We start from the raw sequence: 23,768 nt of genomic DNA on the forward strand, positions 1-23,768 counted from the left end.
TTGGAGTGTGATTTTAGATTTTTGGTGTGTAATTTAATTGTGTTCTTATTTATTATTTTTTTATAATAAAAGAAAATACTGTTGTAGCTCATATACCCAAATGTACTGTATGAGATATTTGTCTAAAAAGGTTTTAGATGCAGTGATCTAAGATTTAGATTTTAGGTTTTAGTGCAAATAAGGGAAAACACATCGTATAGTACTCTGCCAAATGAGTAGCATCACTATAAAAATGTGTAAGGGTTTTTGTATTAAAACAAGCATGATAGTTATTCTAATAAAGAATTTGCTCATAAGAGTTACTTTTTAAAATATGTTCCAAAAATTAAAGACCCTCCTATGTAATATTTCGTCTAAAGTGTAAAGAAATTCATTCATTCTTAAAAAAAAATGCTTTTTTTTATTTGCCATCTTTAATCATAAATTTAAACATGATCTGTTTCTCTTATGAGTTTGAAACATGAGGACACTTGTTAGAAGAGAGAGATGTGGGGGAAAGATCTTAAGCTATACAGTTTTTATAAAAATAAATAAATAAATAAATAAAATCAAATTAAAATTTTATTTGTCACGTACACAGTCATACACAGTACGATATGCAGTGAAATGCTTTTTCGACTACCAGTGACCTTAAAATAAAAGCTTAAACATAAGAAATAAATATGAATAAAGAAAATACGGTAGAAAATAAAGTTAACTGGTAAAATATACTGAACAAGTAAAAATAAAGATATATTGCAGTAAAAGAAATATTGTAGAAATATGTGTAATGAAATTAACTAGTAAAATATACTGTGCTAAGTAAAAGTGTTAAAACATTTAGTATGATGTATTATGCTCGTATAAGACCGAATTAAAACTTTTTGGTCATGCACACTAAAGTAATGCTTGGTAAACTCATGGGGGTAGGTGTTTTGGGGGCTCCTGTAAAAATAATTGGAATTGTAAATTCTGATTTGTATTAGGATATTTCAACCCAAAATCTAATTGATTCTGCATGAAGGTTACGGATTTCCCAACGATAGAGCTTTCAACAAGATGCAGAGTCAAAAATACTTCCAAGTTAATTAATTAATGTCCCGCAATGATCATCCCAGTTTTTGGACATAAGCCCTACCAAAAACTTGGACAAATGAACATGCACAACCGCCCTCCACTACTGTCTCTAACTTCATCCTTTTCAGCTGTGATTCTATTTATTAATTAATTAATTAATTGTTTATTTATTTATTATTGCAACATTATGTTTAATTTTAAAACCAGTATTTTGTAGAAAAAAATAACTACTTACATTACTGTATTATTACTATGTATTATTCTTATACAGTTCAAATATTAAGACCCCCTTTTTTTTATTCTATGTGTTTTTGTATAAAAATTAAATAAAATCCATCTGATTATACTGGGTCTTAGTATTGGGCAAATACAACCTCAGACAAATATGAACATATAATTTTTTTTTTACCATGCTATTATTTATTTAATAGAAATTATAACTAAAAAGAAAAAAACATGCAGCCAATATTAAGACCCCCTTTTTTTATTCTATGTGTTTTTGTATAAAAATTATATAAAATCCATCTGATTATACTGGGTCTTAGTATTGGGCAAATACAACCTCAGACAAATATGAACATATAATTTTTTTTTTACCATGCTATTATTTATTTAATAGAAATTATAACTAAAAAGAAAAAAACATGCAGCCAATATTAAGTACACCCTTTAAGAGAAAAAGACATAAGCAATGGTTTTCAAACTATTTGGTGTTCAATGTTCAGTAAAAAAAAAAAAGATTATTTACAAGTGGAAAGCTTTAAAGACCAACTGTTCCCAGGAGTGGATGTCTCAGCAGGACAGATTCAGCCCAAGGTCAGACCATACAATCCTCAGTGAAATACTTAAAAAATGTTAGGGTTACATCTCAGCCTCTACAGACCTTACTTAGCATGTTAAATGTAAAAGTCCATGACAGCACAATTAAAAGAAGACTTGAACAAGTCTGGTTTGTTTGGAAGGGTTGTCTTTTGTGATTTGTGATTCATAAAACTGCAGATGAGACCAAAGTGAAATTGTTTGGTCTTAATGCCCAGTGCCATGTTAGGGGAAACCCAAACAGCATTTCAGTAGAAACACCTCACTGTCAAACATGGCAATGAAGGAGTGATGATTTAGGATTGTTTTTCAGCCAAATGAAAAATGAAAGAACAAGTTTTAACAACGGCCTTGTCAAAGTACAGACCTTATCCCAATTGAAATGCTGTGGCGGGAACTTAAGAGACCTGCGCACATAAGCAAATGCCCAAAACCTTAATCAACTTGAGCAATCTAATTAAGAAGAATGGACCTTAATTAGGATAATGTTTTCCTAAAATTAGGAAATTTTTAAGTTATTGCTGCTAAAGGTGGATCTACAAGATATTGAAACATGGGGTGCTTAGTATTGCCCATATTTTTGGCAACAATTAAACGTTCTATGTTGTTGTTTGTCTAAAGTTGTATCTCATGGTTTTTATCATGTTTTTGCACAATAACCATTAAAAAACCTGAACATGACTGTATATATACTAGTTGGTTGCGCTTAAACGATTCCACCAAGAAGAATGGAAGGAACCTCTAAAAGGAAGATGTGTCACTGATGCTTAGTAGCATCATTCCCAAGATGACTCAAGGCTGTCATTGCTGCCAAAGGAGCTTCGACCAAATACTGTACTGTAAGTTATGTGTCTGTATTCTTGGGTAAATTGGATATTTCAGTCTTTATTTTTAACTAGATGTGCCTGTAACTTTGTTCGCGTGAAGTTTAATTGTAGACTATGTACAACGCCATCTGTTGAATTTTGGAATGAACTAACCATTTTTACGTGTTATCGTGAAGGTGCCGAATGAATGTGTGAGACCGCATTTATTAAGTAGATTTCAATTACACACACATAAGCACGTATTAAAAAATTACAGTGCCATCTGTTGAATTTTGAGATTTTTTTTACATTGATTTTTTTTATATTAGGCCGTTTTCATTATGTCAAATTAGTATATTTTCTCTTCCCGTGGGATGACTGCAATGAAACAAATCCTTGTAACATTATATGTTACCTCAAGCTGGCCAAATGCATCTATGAAAACCCGTTTTTCATGTTACTGCATCTAGTCCAATTCTTGTATGGTACAATTTATGAAACTCAATGGGTATACCCAACTTAAAATTTGTGGAAATGGATGCATTTTTAGAACAAGGCACATGAGGAAAAATTACAGATGAGGTGGTACGTATAAAACCAAAACCCATTGTGTACAAAAATCCACCCATGCTAACACGAAAACGCTAAAATAGTATAGCTGCATATACAGTATTCTAAGTAATTCTATAATTTGGGGTGCGTTTAATATCAGTTAAAACATATGGCACATTACCAGCCTGAAGTGACCTTATTGTTTATTATTTTGTTGTTGTTGTTGTTGTTTTTTACCATATGTGACACAGATCTGATTTTCTGACATAGCTAGAACATGGCTTGGTGTGATAGGGGGTGGGGGGAGGGGGGACCACTACAGCAAAATTGTTTGTATAAATGCACTCCAAAGCCATCTTTATGGTTTCTGAGAAGTCCTTTCCTTAATAGTCACATGCATCTATGTTCTTTTACATTAAAATGAGAAAGGATTGGCAGTAAGTTATGGTTAATTTGCAGATGGTTTATTCATAGCTTTTTACTGCTACCACAGTACATATACTCTCCTTTACATATTAATTTATTGTCTACAGTCAAAAATGACTTTCGAGCTTTTTATTACTCCTTGCACTACTTTTGCAAATAAACCACAGTTTTGTAACACATGAGATAAACATGCCCTTTAAAATAAAAAAATGAAAAACAAACAATTGTGTTAGTTAAAATTTAATAAATGACCTACTAGATCTGTACGCTGCACTTCGAAACTCCTGACAATCAGGAGAGGGACAATAGAGTGTAAGAAGATTCTATAGTTAGTCACTGATCAGGGAGGTATATAAGTACTGAGCCAAATGCCCTGAGTAAATACAAAGTACAGACATATCACATACTGTACGTCTACTACCACATAAAATAGCATGAGCCATTTGCATGTTGTATAGAAATACAGGGAAACAAAGAGGGGGAAGTTTTTTTTCGATATCCAGCAAGAAAACCATAGGAAGTATTGGCATCTAAGAAATGAGGAACAACTTAAGAAAACAAAGAGATGGGGAAGCATGTGAAAGTCAACAAAGCCAAACTAAAATATCAGATCACACTAACAAAAAGATTGTAAGAGTTTTAAACAATGTAGTCCTTTTACAAGCTTTTTTGGGCAACTTTTTATAAACTATAGCACATAGCTCATTTAGGCAAATATATAAATTGGAATATAGGTAACTATACAATGTATTAATTGGAATATAAGTATAATAGGATTCTGACATTATGCACTCCAAAAAATTATTAATTAAATGAATGTTATTTACGTAGGCCACATTTTTCCACATAAATCACTTTGTCTCAGGAGTGAGGCATGAACATAAATGTAGGTATATTAAACTTAACCAGTGTGATCTTCTTTAAAATCAATCAAAACTAATTTATATTACATTAATGTGATTTCCCATCATAGGGCACACACATACACACACTATGAGCAATTTGAGGAAACTAATTAACCTAATCTCCCAAGCAAGGAAATCCACCAAGCACAGGGAGAACATGCAAACTCCATGCACACAGAGACAGGAATCGAGCCTGGCCTGGAATCGAACCCGGACCCTGGAGGTGCAAGGCGACAGTGCTAATCACTATACCATAATTAAATTGCTGTATTATTTTATTTGTCTAGAATTTAATCGTTAAATTTAATCGTTTGTCTACAATTTAATCGGTAAACAGTAGCTGTTTACATCGCCTTAATCATTGCTGCATAAATTAATATGCTTTCAGAAATCTTAGAAATACCAGACATGCAATAAATAAAAAAATTAGCGTAAACCATATTTGTATCCTTATTATTTGTTTCTGTAAAAGAGTAATAGAAAAAAAAAGCCTTTTCTTCAGCAGTCTTTTATCGTTGCCATAAATATTCAGACATTTCCTCAGTGATATACAAATGCATTTTATCTGGTCGTCAAACTACTTTTATATGTTACCTTTTATTTTCTGGACTCGGCCTAAGTCTCTGTTCATTTCATTTTAGAAGTTTTTTCATGAACACATCAAAGTTTATTAAGGCAGCCTTCAATAGTTTATTTATAAAAGTTCAGCCTTTATTAAGTTTAGCTTTATCAGCCTTTAGCACACCCAGACTTGGCCGAGAGTTGGCCATCACAGTGGGGCAGATGGGTGACAATTAGGCCACATCATCATCATGCAGCCAAAATTAAGGTTTGGCCATGGGAACACCACTTGTCCAACAGGTTCTTCTCCTCAGTTCAGCGTCTGCTGAGAAACCTGAAAGAGATCCGGTTATAGAAAAAGACTCTATTATGAGGGAAGTGACATTAGCTACAGTAAACCTTGGCCTTAACCGCCTGGCTTAATCAGGTGTACCCCAGGAGTCAGGGCGTCAGACATGAGTAATCGTAGGGTCTTAGGCAAAGGTTAGGTTTTCTTAGGTAGGTTTTAATGTAGGGGATACTGATACATCATTGTCAGTCAGAGGTTACTAGGTGTAACTTTATAGAGGTGTTGAAATTAGCGAAGACGATGTCCAATCCTTTAATATGCTTTGGCAACCGTGCAACCATGTTTGGAGTTATTTTGAGGGCAAAGCTAGTCTGTTTGGGTGAGACAATGTCCATCCCACTCAGGAAGGTGCTGCTATTTTGGCATAACAGCGTAGTTTCAAAACAGGCCTAGTTAAATAGTGAGAATCTAGAGAGCGGGCCAGGGAGAGGACAAGCTGGCTAAAACGACCAAGTCATTGGTCAGATTCCACCATATTAAGACTGTGTCTGTTCCTTGAGCTATACAAAAATGTACAAACTCTTAGAAAATTGGTTTTAAAAACCTAATCAACATAAAATTAGCACACTGAACCTAGTAATTAAATTAGAATCACCAGACTGTGTTGCATTTTTTCTCCGGCCCTCCACTACTGTAGCTAAACATTCCTGCTATACATTATGTGTTAAACCTGGACTAAAACCAATTCCCAACATTTTTTTTTATATAGCTTGAGTAAAAGTAAAAATACCCCAAGGAAAATTATTATTTAATTAAAAGCACTCGCTTTACATTTCTACACGTCTCTCCGACATGGTGTCAGATGTGTGCTGGAGAACAGAGTACAGGTGGAAGAGCTGCTGTTAATGATTAGAGAGCAGGTCAGGTGTGAGAACATCTGGAGAACACTGGTGGTCTTGTGTAAATTACTCTGGAAATAAAAACATGACAAAGTCAGAACTGAAAGAAGTCAGTTGCAAAAACAAAAGCACAACTAGAACAAACTCTGCATCCGGCGCTGACATGAACATCTCTAACACTGAAAATACCAAGCGTATAAAACCCAGATGGCTTTGCGGGTGGTAGCAATAACACTAACCCTCAAGCAAAGTCTGCACTCAGGATTTACAACAGTGACAGGAAAACTCCCAACCAGTGACAACTGATGCTGTACAGAACACCGCAGGTGAAGTGAAGTTACTCATTACAGAACCATTAACAAAGCAAACAAAACCACAGTGAATCACTGAGTGTTGTAATGCAGGAGGATGAAGGAACAGAGTCCAAACACTTCTAGACCTGAAGGAACAGATAAACCGGTTTCTATGGCAGATAAAAGGAGAAAGAAATGAGCCGTTAATAAACTACTTTCTGGACAAAGTAAAATCAAGTTCAAGTTTCGTTTATTTGTCATATGCATGTCAACACAGAGCCAACAGTACAATGAAATGCTTAGGACGAGAAGAGCCAGTCAACTTGTATATGTGAGTGTATAAGTGAGTATGTGTGTGAATATGTGTATATGTATGTCTGTATGTGTATGTCTGTATGTGCATAAGTGTGTGTGTGTGTGTGTGTGTGTGTGTGTGTGTTATGGTCACATACTGTACATTAAACCTACACATCAAGTTTGTATTGCACAATGTCTAAAAATAAATTTAAAGGTGTCCTAGTGCAGCCATTTCTTTAAACCGATAAATAAGACTATAGACTTTAAACAAGACCCTGGCGTATGAGGCTATGAACAGAACTGTGAACTTTATAGAAACCAATGAAAAGACTGAAAAAGGGGTGGAGGTGTTTGGCAGTGGGTGGGGTGTTAGTGGGATGGGTGTAAGTGTTTAATGTTGGAATTTCTTTTTTTTTTAAAAAAAGGTATTACACACTAGGAAAGTTACTGATAATATCTGTGTATTTCTTGTTTATTTTAATTTGCTTTGGTAACATTGTTAATACATGTCGTGTCAATAAACCACATTCTGGTGCTCATTCCTTGATAGGACGCCTCCCTTTTCCCTTAATGTAATCCCTTGATGCCATGAAGCTACTATTTACCAATTCATGTACAGTTCAAGAATCAAAAGCCTTCATACCTGGCCTTAATGCCCTGGACTGTACCCTTTATGTCAGAACTGAAGACGAGGAAATTTGGGGATGTCCTGGATTATTTTGAATTATGTACAATAATTATATTAGCATAATTTTTAACACACACACACACACACACACATATATATATATATATATATATATATATATATATATATATATACTGTATGTATATACTGTATGTTTTTGTTTATTGTTACAACTGTTACACGTGTACAAAGTTTCAAAGTAAGAGTCTTTAATAACTTAATTTAATAGTTTTTTTTTCAATATAATGTGAAAATCATTTTGTTTGCTTATTCAAAAATAACAATATATTATTTACATTTTCTAAGACACTTTTTGTGATGACCGTCTTGTTTAGAAGCGGCACATGCGAGGAGGCGTAATTAATCTTATGATAAGATCATGTGATCAATGGTCAATACATTATGAACGGCTGATATTCACAAACATCTGTAACTGTACAACTGTACAACAATCTGTACAAACCATGTAAGAGACAATAAAAGGCAATGTTTTGCATAGGTGAAAGCTGAGAATTATTTTTTCATTATCATGAATGAATGATATAATACTTACTCTTATTTACTTATAAGTAAACAACTTGCTGAAATATCCTCTGCTGGAGCAATTCACTCTCCACAATACAACTGTTCGTCATCAGAGTCACATTCTTCCTCTTGCCGATGCACGTAAATTCTTCCTCACGATGATTGGTCATAGCAACCTCACATGCACATTAGGCATTAAAGGAAAGGTTGATATAGGTATTATATAGGTATTAAAGTAGAGCAGCGTTGCTAAATATTTATTGGGCGCGGATGAGATCAGCCCTTGACTACATGTCTACAGCAAAAACTAAAATAACAGACTGCATAACAATGGTTCAGACGTTTGCCTGCTCTGGGTTCCTGCCCATATAGGTATTAGGGTGAACGAAATGGTTGACAAATTAGCCAAGCAAGCGGTGAAATTGCAAAGGGTAGACACAGAAATTGAGCTATTAAGCAAAGCAGAAGTCAAAACCGACAATCAAAGAACACATGAACAAGGTGTGGCAAGAATACTGGGACAGTGGGACTACAGTAAGACATCTGTATATGATACAAAACCAGGTGGGAAATAGTATAAAGCGAGGCAGGAACCGAATGGAGGAAGTAAGCATAACCATGCTGAGAATAGGACATGCAGGACTCAATATCATACACTTCATAGAACACATCTGGGCTGTGTGCTCACTCCAGGCAACGATCAAACACATTTTAATAGACTGCAATAAATACAGATGGATACGGAAAAATCTAAAGGCAGCACTAAAAAAAAGAAAACACTGAAATCACAATAAAGAACTTAATACGGAAAGCATCTCAAAGATACTTATTGTTTTCATGGAATATGAAAGGAGATAGGCATGCTGTACATCTACCTCATACAGCATCATGCTGTATCTATTATATATTTTTTCTAATATAATGCTCTATACTCCAGTCCAGTAGGTGGCGGTAAACTAAAAGCAGATTGCCAACCTACAATAAAACCAAAGAAGAAGAATTATTTTTCTTGCTGCTCCAAACTCCACAACAGTTAGCGGCGGTATTGCGCCATCACGGTAGATTTGCAACTACTATTAGGAGAAGCAGTAGGACCCTATCGTTTGTGTTTTGCTTTCCAGACGGAATGATTTGCTGACGGACTGTCACGGGCGAGCAATTGTTTTAGCGAGGAAAAAAAAAATGAAGTTTACATCCGGGTTTTAGGAATTTACAATATTTCATTCTTGAGTACGGTACGTATGTGAATAAACATAACAGGTATTTTTATTTTTGCAAATACTTACACATTTTTATGGTATTAAAGAAGACATTGTTTGCATTAGCAGACAATGCTATCCATGCTCCATCCATTAGTCAGAAGAATTTTGCTAAGTTGAGATAATTTTACTGATTAGTGACATTACCACACTGTCGGTTATATTGTGACATGTATTAGATAAATGTTTCTTTTCTTGTAGGTTATTTCTTGAAGTTTTTTCTAAAAAATGGAGAATGATAATCAGAGCTTTGGCACTGAGGGATGTAGTGACCCATCCAACCTTGTTTCAGAAGATGGAAAAAATATTAAAGCAGTGGTGTGCCAGCGTTGTGGATCAAAAGTACTCTGCCCAGGCATGGCTGTATTTGCAGAAAAACAGGTAGGATGACAATATATGTTTTAATAATAAAGTTTTTTTTTATGTTTTCATAGTTGTGCCTTTCAATTTTGAGTGCAACTAACCTAATACTTGTACTGTGTACTTTCTTTTTGCTTAATACCCATTCCCATGATGACCAGCTCTTTCTACCCTCGATGCAAAAGAAGACCAATAACCAGTCTCAAGGAACTTTAAATGGAGATACTTTAACAGCTCACTGGTTGGTGGATGATATGTACACCTTTGAGAATGTTGGCTTCAGCAAAGATGTAGGCAAAATAAAATATCTTATCTGTGCTGATTGTGAGATTGGACCCATTGGATGGCACAACCTTGATGACAAGAAATGTTTCTACATTGCACTGGATCGAGTTAAACATGTGTAAAGTGTTTACGATTGTTTTGTACAAGATCGTGCTGCACAACCTGCTTCTTCATATCCATCTATTTTTTTTTATGTAGCTTTAAACATACATCCTTGATCAGTCCACTGGGAGTAGTGTTTGGCATTGTAAAGGTTATGTTTTGCATTTTCACGTTCTGTCAGTTCACATTTCTTTTACATATGCTTGATTTCTATCACTAAGGATTTGTTTTCCTAATTGCAAATGTACACCAGTCAGAAAAGTATTTTGAACAGTCTTGTTATTAAAGTCAAATGAACACAGCCTTTCTAGCGGTTTTAAGTATTATATGATCACTTTGTGTTGTAGATTGTTTTTTTGTTTTTTTTTAAATAACAACAACAGTGTTTGCAAAGTATTCTTAAAGGACCAGATAGCTAGATAGCCTTAAAATTGTGTTATATGATCCTATCTGAAAATTCACTTTTTATGTAAATATGGATGCATGTATGTGTGTGTGTATATATGTATATACAGTGTGTGTGTGTGTGTGTGTATGTAAATACTGTGTGTGTGTGTATGGGTATATTTGTATGTGTATATGGGTGTGTCTCACCTAGGTGACAGTGAAATTTCAGAGATGATCATATGAAACCATTTTTCATAATACTTAATGCTTCTTATCTCCAAATCCATGCTTTGCTTTTTGTAAATTTTCATACACATTTATATCGTTATCAGATAAAAAGAAACACATTTACTAAATATGATTTCATGCCCTTTTATGCAGTGTCTGTAGCTGTTTTTAAATTAAAATCTTTAAATGATCTTAATTGTCATTCGGATGAAACTTGGCAGATTTAGATTTTACATGAAAAGGCATAAACCTGAATTTATTATTATTATTATTATTATTATTTACAATTTTCTAAAATGCTAAATTGTTTAGATATTGGCACATGAATTTGACATGGTTACAGAAACTACAGATTTTTTTTGGAAAAATAAATCCTTAATTTTGCACAGAATTATTTAATTTAAGCAACATTTTTACACATCATATGCTTCTAGAAGTTTACACCATTTTTCGTATCTATACTCAAAGAGATATGAATTATTTTAATTGATTTATTTTTTTGGCCGGGGGAAGCGAAACAGTATATCGCTGAAAAAAATCTCTCCAAAACGGCTGAAGTTAGCAACTTAAAATTTGTAGGGAAGCAAGGTTGGTCACTTGCATGTTGCATAAAGTTTAAAAGTAGCTTCTTTGGCACACATTTTCTGTATTTATGTATACCAAATTAAAAAATCAGCATTAATGCTGTCTTGACCGTAACACATAAACATATAAAACATTTTACATGCATGTCTTTAAAATCACGTAATTGATTACACATTACAAAGTCCTGTTTAATTAGAGTTTTTGTTCCGTACACAGGGTGAGTGATGTGTGCAGTTAGGCGGCACTGCTTCCGCGTTGACGTGCGCTACGTGCAAACAGATGCGGTGCGAATGGAAAAGAAGCGTTGATGGCTGTTTCATCGCTATAAAAGACATTTAAGCATGTTTAAAGCTGAATGAGATACCGCGGTAAGCTGTCATACATACACCGGTCATTTTTCTACTTCGAGTAGTTATCTCGTTTGAAAAATCGCATGTTGCAAATCCTAGCCGTATTCGGGCCAGGCCTACATTCGCGAGATAAAATAAATCTCTCTATCTCATATAATTGCGGTGGACATTTGTAAGTTGTGGGTAATATTTTGGTGTTAACTAAATCATATCGCTTTCGACTTGACGTTAAACGTCATATGCAGTAGGTAAACTTCAGAGAGTCTATTTAAAGAAGTAGTTCCGGTACACTTCTCAGCTGTTGTACATCAATCCGCGCAGTTGCCTTTTGTTTAAATAATTTCGAATATACGTGTTGTTTAATAAATCCGTTTACTGCATGTTTTACTTTGTATATATTAAGTAATTTTATGTAAGACTAAATATATCAAGTTAAGACTAAATAATATGTAAGAGGAGAAAGTTTGACGCCAACGTAAAAGCTAAAACGCTTTCTCGAAATTTTAAACTGTATGTTTACGCGTCACTGTTTTTGCCATTATTATTAACTACATACGCGTGATGTTGACATTTTGACTTCTATGCTGGAATATAACGAAGACCGACGCTGTTCAATTTTTTAATGCCCGTGAAGTGTATTAAACGGTGTTAATATTACATACTTTGTAGAACTCGGCGGTAATAAAATGTATTACTTGTTAGCGTACGTGTTAAATGTAAATATACCTCTTTAACAGTTTAATGAACCGCGTAGAGCGACAAGTAGTGAAGAGGAGGGGACGCTACTTTTCATACGATGCCCAAACGTCAACCCTTGCTGTGTACAGTCCAAAGTAGGTGAGGATGCTAATTATCAGACTTTATGTAATTATTCTTTATTAAACACAAGATAATACCTTACACACCTTTATATTAAACAGTGTATTACAGTTCCTACATGTCATCGCTTGGATGTAGTTGCCCAGAATGACCCAACCTCGACCTAACGAGTTTATTCCACCGCCGGAATGTCCAGTGTTTGAGCCTAGCTGGGAAGAATTTGCCGACCCGTTTGGGTTTATCAACAAAATACGCCACATTGCAGAAAAGTCTGGCATTTGTAAAATCCGACCACCGCAGGTAAGTTTTTAAGGCTGCTGCATATAAAACGGAACCATGGTTGTGTTGCGTTTTTTATCACTGTTTGTTCCATACAGTTAAGTCCGAAACACTTCTTAAAGGCAGGTTTTCAATATGGCGGATTGCGGGTCTGGTGTAAGAGTTATCTGTGGCGAACCAGTTGTCCAACCAGCAACAAAAACATCTCGTATATTGCGAAGGAATCAGTCCTCCCTGGGTAGACGTGGTGGTAGCCTACTGTTGTTATCTAGCTACACCATTGCTTGTGTAGGGCATCCAACAAACAGGAACAAGAGAAATCAAGACTGTAGTGCCCCTTAAAGCTCAGAGCATTTTAGCCAGTATTTGTTTGGTTGTTTTTAAAATAAAAATATGTAATGGCTTAGGATTGTGTAGTATAAAGTGACATTTCCTTTCAGCACAAAATAGGCAATATGCTGAAGTAAATTTAGGTCATTTTACCCAACTAAACAAACATGACTGAGCAAAAAATCATGTATGCAGATACACATGATCTCATGTTTTTATGGTTGTTTTTCGTTGTTGTTTTTTCTTTCGAAAAAGCAACCATAAAAACAACCTGTAAATAATATGCTTATTTTGAGAGTTTTGTGACATCATTCCCATATTCTGGTAGTGGTAAAATTTACCATTTATAAAAGTAATGATGACTTTTGTTCTACCTGACATGTCCGAACACCAAAATGCACGGTTTGAAGTCTGAAGCCTATACTGTGTTGCCGGCACTTATCTGTACTGCTTGGGTTTTAATAGTTTAAATTGACTAGCAAATTGTATTTAGACACAATTACATTTGAATATTTTTTTTCTTAGCATTATGCTAAATTATTAAAACAGCTCTATCTTACAATAATTTACTACAATCATCAGTTTCAATTAGTTTTTGCTTCATGGCTAATCTTATGAATTCCTAACCATTACTTATTGTTTTTTTTTTTTTTTTTTTTTTTAACCATGTTTCTTGTTGAACTGCCATTGACTTTAAGGTCACTTTAGTTCAAAGCACATGATTTCTACATTTGTATTGTTTTATGGTGCAAAATAAGAACATTCTTTCAGCAGTGTAGTGGAGCAGATGAGGGACTAATTTAGGCCTGACTATTAGCGTAATACGTTGAAAAGTTTTTTTCATGATTTTGTTACCAGTAGCTGAAACTGAAATGTGTGTGTAGGTGAAAATGTGAAGTTTGCATTTCATGGCCCAGCACTTCCCAGTTACGCACCACAGAGTGATATGTTCGTTAATGCATTTACTTACAGTGTTGTTTATCATTTGCGGTGAAAGTGTGATTAAGTGTAAAGCTTTTTAGATAATCTTAAAATGCCTAATAAATCAATATTATGAAATGTATAATTCTTTTACGTTCTAGAACAATGCTGTATTTTTTTTTATTAAGAAATATTACATATGACTTTAGGTAATTAACAAAGAACACAACAGTCAGTTGTTATTTTAAGACACAAAGGTCACCTGTGCTGGAATAGTTCTTGCAGAACACGATTGTCAAGTGCATTTGCAAAATCCATCAAGCATTTATAAAGACTTTCCCAGGAAAGCAAGACTAAAACTTACATCTGCTGCAGAGGAGAAGTTAGTTTGCATTTACCAGTTTCAAAAATAACCAATTAACTGAATTGACCGAGGGCTTTACAGAGCATTAGAAGTTAAGATTTTAACTACAAAGTATCTTAATATCAACTGTTTAAAGGAGATTACATATTTTGGATGCCTTCAGTATTGCTTTACAGTATAGAAAGAAATGAAAATCAGCAAAGACTATGTAATTAGAAGGTGTTTAAAATTTCGACCCTTAATGTACACCAAATGCACTGCATGTTAATATATACCCTTATTGCATGTGGCTAGAATAAATGATAAAATATTCGATATACAGTAAATTTTTTATTTCAAAAGTGTTGTCGGTTGCAAATGGCACATAATTAGTCTCAGCTTGGTCTGGTATAATTTTCTAGGGGTGGCAACCACCATTTGCCTGTGATGTGGACCGACTGCATTTTACCCCACGCATACAGAGACTTAATGAATTGGAGGTAAGTACTGTGTCAGTCTCCTGCATGTAAGGATGTGTGCTTGCGTGTGTGTACTACCAGTCAAATGTTTGGACACAACTTTGCCTTCAGTGGTATTTATTTTTATTATTTTCAACATTGTATATTAACACTCCCAATTACGATTAATTAAGACTTCTCAACTACGAAACATGTATGGAATCATTGAAAAATAGGTTAAACAACCAAGAACATGTTTTATATTTTAGATTGCTCAAAGTAGGTACATTTAGCTTTAAAGACAGCCTTGTGCACGGTCATCTGGAATGGTTTTCAGTTCCCATTTGTGCCTTGTCCAGGGTCGTCATTAGATCATTGGAAAACATATAAAAATCTGATGAGCCCAAATCTAATATTTTGGTTCTAACTGCATGTCTTTGTAAGACACAGAGAGGGTGAACAAACAGTTCCTGCATGTGTGGTTCCCGCTGTGAAGCATGGAGGAGGAGGTGTGATGATACTTTGCTGTTGACACTGTTGGTGACTGTTGGTTAGACTAAACCAAGGACACACTTAACCAGCATTTTGCAGTGACATGCCATCCCATCTAGTTTGCACTTAGTGGGATCATCATTTGGACAATGACCCCAAACAAACTATGTTTTGTAAAGAGCTATTTGCCTAGAAAAAAGAGTGATTGGGTGCTTTATCAGATGACCTGGGCTCCACAATCAACCGATCTGAATTCAGTTGAGATGGTTTGAGATTAGTTGAATTACAGAATGATAGAAAAACAGCCAATAAGTTATCAACACCTTTGGGAACTCCTTTAATATTGTTGGAAAACTATTTCAGTTGACTACCTAATGAGGCTAAGTGAGAGAATACCAAGAGTGTGCGAAGCTTTCTCCAAATTTATACTTGTATAAATATAAAACATTTTCTAAATTATTTAACATTGATTTGTTGACTACACAATTCTGTATTTGTTTTGTCATCATTTCAGTGTGTTCAGTGTTAAATATACAATGTTGAAAACAATAAAAATCAAGAAAAACACACGCCTCACAAATTTCCTTGCCAAAAAAAAGGTCGCGCACACTAATATTCATTGGATTGTCTTTGACTTTGGTTATGGTCCTGGAATAACTTTGATACACATATGCACAATGTTTAATTCTATCCAGAGTTGCATTAATTTCTCTCCAAGCTCTTGTATTATTGTTAAGAGAGTCGAAACACTATGTAACACCTTTTCCAACGCATTCCAAAGATTCTTAATGGGGTTAAGGTTTGGACCTGTGGTGGCCAATCCATGTGTGAAAATGATGTCTTGTGATCTTCATGAACGACTCTTTCACAATTTGAGCCTGATGAATCATGGCATTGTCATCATGGAAGAAAAAGCAATTGATGGAAAAATCTTTATTCAGTATATTCTGGCAGTAAGCTGATGGGTGCATTACATCTTACTTAGAAGCACACAACACTTGGTTGGTCCACATCTCTTCCATTTTAAGAATGATTGAGGCTTTCAATGCTTCAGAAAGTTTATTGTATCCAAGCGTAGATTTGTGTATTAACTGCATAATCTGCTGTGATACCTTATATAGACAGGTGTGTTGCATTTTTTTAATGATGTTGAATGAAGTCCTTTAGGCACAGGTGGACCCCAGCCAAAAAGCATCTTAAGTACCACCGAAAGCACCAAACCACAATTGCAAGTGTCATATCAAAGGGCCTAAATACTTATGTACTGTAAATGGAATATTTAAGTCTCTGTTTTAATAACATAAAACACTCTAAACACTTGTTTTTACTTTGTAATTGTGTGCGTGCGCACGTTTGAAAAAACCCTCCTGAGGAAATAACTAGCACTTTTAATGGCTACCATCTACCAGTCTATCTATAGCAGGGAGCAAAGAATACGATGTATTAGACGGTGGCACCAGTGGAAAGTATTGGATTAAATTTTAAGTGGTAGCTACTAATATTTGTTTTCTTTTTTCATATATCTCAGGCTCAAACCAGAGTCAGACTCAACTTTCTGGACCAGATAGCCAAGTTTTGGGAGCTGCAGGGCTGCGCATTGAAAATACCTCATGTGGAACGTAAATCTCTGGACCTGCACCTGCTCTACAAAGTATGGGATTAAACATGGCTTGAATCCCCGTTTTATATCACCTTGGCATCTAAAACTATTGCCCTAAACTGCTTGTCTCTGTGTTCTCTGCAGTTGGTTATGGAGGAAGGCGGCTTTGACATGGTCTGCAGGGAGCGAAAATGGACCCAGATTGCTCAAAAGATGGGCTTTGCTCCTGGCAAGGCAATTGGATCTCACTTACGTGGACACTATGAGAGGATTCTCTACCCTTTCTACCTATTCAAGACAGGAGCCAATCTTGTGGTGAGGCATTTATGCTCTCTTTGTTTTTTTTGTCCTTTGGTACATACGCATGACCATGGCACCAGCACCAGTAAATAACTTCAGGCAGATAGAGGTCAATAGTTTGACCACATATTGTAATTCAATGTTTATACTGGAGATTTTGGAACAGCATAATTAAGTAACAACAAAAAAGGCAGTTGTTATTTTGAAATGCGATTGATGATGCTTCCATTCCATACTCTGCTGTTTACTCTCTTAGGCTCATAGTGCTAAATCCATTTTTCATTATAAGTAATGATCCTCTTTAAGAAACTTTAGAGTCTTTAGAGTATCAGTCCAAAGATGTGATAGACTATTAATCATACAGGAAACAATTACTTTGAGTTATTGATGCTAAAGGTGGATCTACAAGCTATTAAATTTAAGCTGCAAAACCCATGAAGCACCATAATGAAACTGGCTTTCATAAAGACCATACTAGTAGGCAAAACCAAAACTTTTTTTCTCAAAGAATTACCAATTAGAGCCTTTAGGATGGCTTTACAGAGCATAAGTAGCAGACACATCTCATCAGCTGTTGGAGGTTATTGCATATTTGGGATGCCTTTAGCATTGTTTACAATTTAGAAAAAATTAAAAATTATGAAAGACAAATTTTTGACTCTTTGTTTGTTTGTTTGTGTGTGTGTAAGTGTACTGTGCAAAAGTATTAGGCAGGTATAAAGAAATGCTAGAAAGTAAGAATTCTTTCAAAAATATGTATTTTAATTGTTCGTTTTTGTAAAATTTATGAAGTTTAAAGTGACCAAAACAAGAAAAATTTACCTCAAATCTGTCTGGGATTACATGAAAAGACAGAAGGATTGGAGGCAGCATACATCCACAGAAGAGCTGTGGTTAGTTCTCCAAGATATTTGAAGAACTTGCCATCTGCCAGGTTTCTTCGAATCTGTGTGTAAATATACCTAGAAGAATTAATGCTGTTTTATGGACATAGGGGATCACTCCAAATGCTGCTTTAATTTGGATTTCTCTTGTTCATTGCACTTCTATTTTGTTAATTGATAAAACAAACTATTAACATTTCTGTTTTTGAAAGCAGTTTAACTTTACAACCCATCCTGTTCCCCCACCTGTCAAATACCCTTGAATAGTACACCACATACACATACATGCACACAATGTGCATCTAAATAACTTAAAATATCATGGAAAAATGTTTATTAATGTTTATTTCAAACAATGAAACCTTAATATTATGATTTCATTACACATAAAGTGAAATATTCCATGCCTTTTGCTTTAATTTCAACGATTACGGCTTACAGCTTATGAAAAAAAAATCCAGTATCTTAAAATAATAGAATATTTCTAAAGATCAATTAAAAATTACTTATAATACAGAAATGTCCAGTTTTATGTGCCTTTATGCAGTCACTTGGAGCTCCTTTAGCACAAATTACTAAATTTACTTAAATTGCATCAATGGGACATGGCATGAAGGGGATCAGCCTATGGGATTGCTAAGGCATTATTAAAGACCAGGTTGCTGAAAGAGCAGCCTTTAGCTTATCTGTTTTGTTGGGTTGTGTTCTGGATTTTTGTTGGTTCCTGTTCTGGGATGGATTCTCTATGGGACTCAGGTCAGGCAAATTGGCTGACCAGTCAATCAAACCAGTTAGTGGTAGTGGTAAGGAAATTTGGTATCTCCATAACATTTGTCAGCAGACAGAAGCATGAAGTGCTCTAAGATTGTCTGGTGTGTTACATTTTGGGCTTGATAAACCACAGTGGACCAACACCAACAGATGACACGGTGACCCAGATCATCACCAACTGTGGAAACTTCAAACTATTTGGATTCTATGCCTCTCCACTTCCACCTGACTCTGGGACCTTGATTTTCAAATGAAATGCAAAATGTATTTCCATCTGAAAACTTTAACACACAATTCAAAAGTGGCAACAAAGTGGTGCAGCGGCTTCTCTAGCTCAGGGTGTTAAACCATGTGGGGTGTGTCTGTGGATTATTGTGTGGCAGGTAGGGATGCAAGTGTAATAAAGTCATAAAAGTACAGTCCAGCTGTACTTGTGGATATTAATAACAACCTGCTGGTGAACCAACTCCTAAAGCTAAGAGCATTGCTCTGCAGTGGACTGGCACATACAACATACAACAGAAAGGGCAACTTACAACTCCGGTTTCTGAATACAGAGTCATTTCTCCATTGATGACCCCCAGAGTATGTGGAGATGTATTAATCACAAATTATAATAAAGTTAAATGGAACTCTCCATCATTTTCTGGTGTCTGTAACAAATATGCCTTCAGGCCTCTTATATTATTCTAGTCCAAAAGAGCTCCACAGAGTCATGTCTGAATGACTACTTCTCAGTGGCACTCACTGGAAATGAAGGAGATAAAGACCATCAATACAAGGAAAGGAAAGGACCAGAAAGGACCTCTCTACTCCTTCAATATTATCTTTGAAACGAACAAACTATTACTGCTTGGACTTAGCACAGCATTCTGTTACTAGATCTTGGACTTGTTAAGAAACAGGTCCAAGTCTGTCACAATCCATGGGTCTCATATCTACTAACATCCTCAACTCTGGATCTCAAATCCTCCCACTTCTGTTTATGGTTCTGATATACGACTGCAAATCCCGTTATACAAGCAGCATAGTAAAACATGCAGATGGCATGGTAGTGGTAGGACTTGTCACTCAAAACAATGAGTCAGCATACAGGTTGGACGTAAATTAACTGATGGTTTGGTGCAAGGAATAATGTCACGAAAACTAAAGTGGTTATTGTGGACTTTTGGTGGACTGCTCCATCCCCACCTTTTCATCAATGGGGCAGAAGTTTAAATTGTCCTCTAATTCAGATACCTAGGGAAACTATGAGTTACCTGTGGAGAACTGTCAAGTCAGAAGTCCTCCCCATGTGTGTAACTTGAAATAAAATCTTTTAATATTTTGAGTACTGGATTTTTTTTTTCTGTGAGGTATTAGTCGTATTCATCCAAATTAAAACAAAAAGGCTTAAAGTGTAACACTTCTCTTTTAATAAGCCTTTTTAATGTGTGTTTCTTTACCAGAACTCACAGAAACCCACTCTTGCAAATGATACCAAAGATAAGGTATATAAATCTCATGACTTACCCCAGCGACAGTCTGTACAGCCTGCAGAAACTTCCACCATTGCTCGCAGAGCCAAGCGGTCTAAAATCTCTTCAAAGGTAAAATTTTAATCACTTTTGGTAAAACCCCTTTTAAAGATAAAAGCTAAAAACAATGCAACATAGTATCACAGCATTGTTTGTTTGCTCTGCTGGCTTACTATTTGCCTTGTTTTTTTTTTTGTGTGTGTGTTTTTTTTTATTTTTATTTTTTTAGGGTCGCTGTTTCAAAAGTAAGTTGGAGTCTGAAAACAGACCCAACCTGAGAAGGAGAATGGGCTCTTGTGTGACACAACCAGAAACGGGTGATTTACTTAAAGGTTTTTTTTCAAACAGTTACAGTCAGTATCATTATAAAATTGTTAAATAGGAATGGTTAATATGGATGATCTGAATGATTTATTTTAGTGAAAAGCTTTCCAGTTCAGGTAAAACAGGAGCCTGTGGAACAAGTTGAATCAGTGTCTGGTGGAGAAAAATCAAAGGTGAGGAACACCAACAGAATGGCTGATTAGCTGACTGGTTTTAATGATTTATTTATTTAATCATTCTTCCATTTATTTACTCATTTGTTAAATTGCTTTGACCATATTTTAGTTATGGAAAAGTGAATATTTCTAACCAGTTTTCAGATGTTTCTTGTTTTGTGTCTTCTTTTTAAAGGTGGAACAGTACATGTGTTTGGGGTGTGGGGGAGGTGATGATGAGGACAAGCTGTTGCTGTGTGATGGCTGTGATGACAGCTACCACACATACTGTCTTATCCCACCACTTCATGATGTCCCTAAAGGGGACTGGAGATGTCCTGAGTGCCTGGCGCAGGTAGTTAAAGATTCCACAGCAATTTACTGCAGCTACAGTATATTTTAAAACAAGGATTTTCATGTACGTAAATCCCATCAAACTAGCTTACTGTTATGGGGAAATTAATCATGGCCTAAATATCAGTTGTTTTTCTTGATAACTTCAGTACATCATACTTCATACACACTGGGGACAAGAGATTTTAATATGTAGTCACGTTTCCCCCAAAAAGCAAACTCTTCCTACTTCTATTTAGTTAATCATGATAGTGTGGCTACCTCTATAAAAGGCGAACTTCTGGCAGTTTGTTATTCTCGATCACTCAGGTGTGGGTCTAAATCATTCCAAGTCAACCTTACCATTCTGCAGTAAGGTTGTTTGCATTTAATTATTTGGATGTACAGGATATATGCTGCATGCCTCTGTAGCATAAATATTAAATGTTTTTTATTCATGATTGCACAAACAAATGTAGATTGAATAAGTATAGCTTTCAAAGAAATGTGGCTTGGACCCTCCAAAAAAGACAGCATGAGGTTGCAACCTTGAACAAACGGACCACAGTAGGAATGGCCAATTCATACTTCATATCTCAACCCCATTGACCTGCTCTGGTGGGATCTTAAAAGAACTATGCTTAGTGTTTTGTTTTTTTTTTTCCCAATCTGTGCTAAATGTTTATTTTTTTTTGTACTAGTGGAAGTAGTTTCCCGTTGTTGATGGGGGAAAATAGCTTTTAGAAATAGTTAAAAGGTTATAGGCTGATCTGCTTTAATGTAATCAGTGATATCATTTCAGGTTGAAGCCCACATACTGTACATGTCTGCCTGTCTTTTTTTACAGCATAACTCTTTGCATACCTTATTAATACGAAGAAAGTTTGTTACTGTAGGTTGAGTATCTTGCATCTTGTTTACACTAGGTAGTATTTCTTTTAAATGTCCACCAAATACACATGTTCACACACCTGTTCCCTGTTAAGAATAAATTACAGATGAGAAATTAAAAAAGTAGATCTGATAAAGATTAGGTTTTTCTTCAAATGACTCCAGTACAATAAAATTCGCTTATACCACTTTAGTTCTTCCATTTCAGCAATTAAAATATTAACTAGTTCCAGGAAAAATACTCAGTTTAGATTTTCTAAAATCTGTTAATGCAGGTCTTTTGTTTTTTGTTTTTTTACATTGAGCAATTAGTTTATTAGTAGCGTTAATAGTAGCTTTAATAATTTAGTATCTATTAAATGAGATTTTTAAGTTCGCCACATAACTATTCATAACATCACTTGTACTTAACATTTTAATTTGACTTTTGGTGCAGTTTAAACTTTAGGGAGATATTCAGGGAGGAAGTTTTGCAAATAAAAAAAATCATAATTTTTTGCGTAATGCTGTAACAAAATCTGTCTAGACATACATATAGACGTACACAAAGAATTTATTTAGACTGTTTTATGAGAATTTTATGAGACTGTATAAAACGGAAAGATATCATTGAAAGAACTAATGTACAGACAAAACCGGTCTCTAAAGACTAATGTACAGACAAAACCGGTCTCTTACTTATTCATATAGATAATAAAATGTTATTTTCTATATATTGGCTTATAGTGAAGATGTCGTTGGGTGGGGAATCCATGCCTGGGGGGCCATTTTAGCACATAACACTGGGCTTTCTGTTCAGGTATTACTCTTTACCTCGGTCTGCTGCGGATATGTTTGCTTTACCGACTTGTGTTTTATCTCATAGTGGCGTACATTCATTCATCTTCGAGTGTTCAGCTTTAACTGTCTACGTGCTGTCACTATTTTGTTTGTTTTTTTGCAGACTTTTCGTATTTATTTATATGTACTTCCTGTTCTCTTTTTCACAGGAGTGTGGCAAGCTTCAAGTTGCATTTGGCTTTGAACAGGCATCCAGAAACTATACCCTCCGCTCCTTCGGAGATATGGCAGACGCCTTCAAGTCAGACTATTTCAACATGCCTGTGCATGTATGGTTTATGTATTATTATTTTATATATAATTGCATTGAATATTATTATATTTTTTAATATAAAACGGTCAAGAACGTGAGTTTTGTTTTCTCTGTAGATGGTCCCTACTGAGTTGGTTGAAAAGGAATTTTGGCGTTTACTTGGCACTATTGAGGAAGATGTCACAGTAGAGTATGGGGCAGACATTGCTTCAAAGGCCTTTGGCAGTGGATTCCCTGTTAGAAATGGTCCTTTTAAAGTTGCCCCCGATGAGGAGGTATGTTGTTATGCTTTCAGTCTTATACAGTACAATATTCAGGGGCCAGGGGTAGCTCAGTGGTTAAGGCATTGGACTACGGTTCGGAAGATCCCAGGTTCAAACCCCACAACCACCAAGTTGCCACTGTTGGCCCTTGAGCAAGGCCCTTAACCCTCAACTGCTTAGATGTATAATGAGATAAAAATGTAAGTCGCTCTGGATAAGAGCGTCTGCCAAATGCCTAAATGTAAATATTTGTAGTTCTATTACATAGTGATATAATAACATTTATAGACCTACATGATGGCAATTTATTTATTTGTTTATTA

General features: G+C 35.3%; 2 protein-coding genes across 4 annotated transcripts in view; both read left to right on the forward strand.

Annotated features, from left to right (window-relative positions):
* Positions 1 to 9,180: 9,180 nt before the first annotated feature.
* rabif (RAB interacting factor) lies at positions 9,181 to 10,438 on the forward strand. Its single transcript, XM_053484422.1, has 3 exons — positions 9,181 to 9,351; positions 9,577 to 9,756; positions 9,897 to 10,438. Exons 2-3 carry the CDS (start codon positions 9,604 to 9,606, stop codon positions 10,140 to 10,142), a joined length of 399 nt encoding a protein of 132 aa, XP_053340397.1. The 5' UTR covers positions 9,181 to 9,351; positions 9,577 to 9,603; the 3' UTR covers positions 10,143 to 10,438.
* A 1,101-nt stretch (positions 10,439 to 11,539) lies between these two features.
* Positions 11,540 to 23,768, forward strand: part of kdm5ba (lysine (K)-specific demethylase 5Ba) — a 29,813-nt gene continuing 17,584 nt past the window's right edge. Inside the window, exons 1-12 of one of the 3 annotated variants that reach the window (XM_053483765.1) lie at positions 11,540 to 11,690; positions 12,410 to 12,509; positions 12,593 to 12,791; positions 14,787 to 14,864; positions 16,843 to 16,965; positions 17,059 to 17,229; positions 20,318 to 20,458; positions 20,616 to 20,703; positions 20,807 to 20,883; positions 21,062 to 21,220; positions 23,079 to 23,198; positions 23,299 to 23,457. In XM_053483765.1, the coding sequence (XP_053339740.1) occupies positions 12,639 to 12,791; positions 14,787 to 14,864; positions 16,843 to 16,965; positions 17,059 to 17,229; positions 20,318 to 20,458; positions 20,616 to 20,703; positions 20,807 to 20,883; positions 21,062 to 21,220; positions 23,079 to 23,198; positions 23,299 to 23,457 (1,269 nt within the window). In that variant the 5' untranslated portion in view covers positions 11,540 to 11,690; positions 12,410 to 12,509; positions 12,593 to 12,638. Of the gene's footprint in view, positions 11,691 to 11,949; positions 12,510 to 12,592; positions 12,792 to 14,786; positions 14,865 to 16,842; positions 16,966 to 17,058; positions 17,230 to 20,317; positions 20,459 to 20,615; positions 20,704 to 20,806; positions 20,884 to 21,061; positions 21,221 to 23,078; positions 23,199 to 23,298; positions 23,458 to 23,768 lie in introns of those variants that run through there. The other 2 variants (XM_053483766.1, XM_053483767.1) reach the window with 2 other exon arrangements.

The sequence above is a fragment of the Clarias gariepinus genome, chromosome 23 (genome assembly GCF_024256425.1).
Source record: "Clarias gariepinus isolate MV-2021 ecotype Netherlands chromosome 23, CGAR_prim_01v2, whole genome shotgun sequence".
Classification (NCBI taxonomy): domain Eukaryota; kingdom Metazoa; phylum Chordata; class Actinopteri; order Siluriformes; family Clariidae; genus Clarias; species Clarias gariepinus.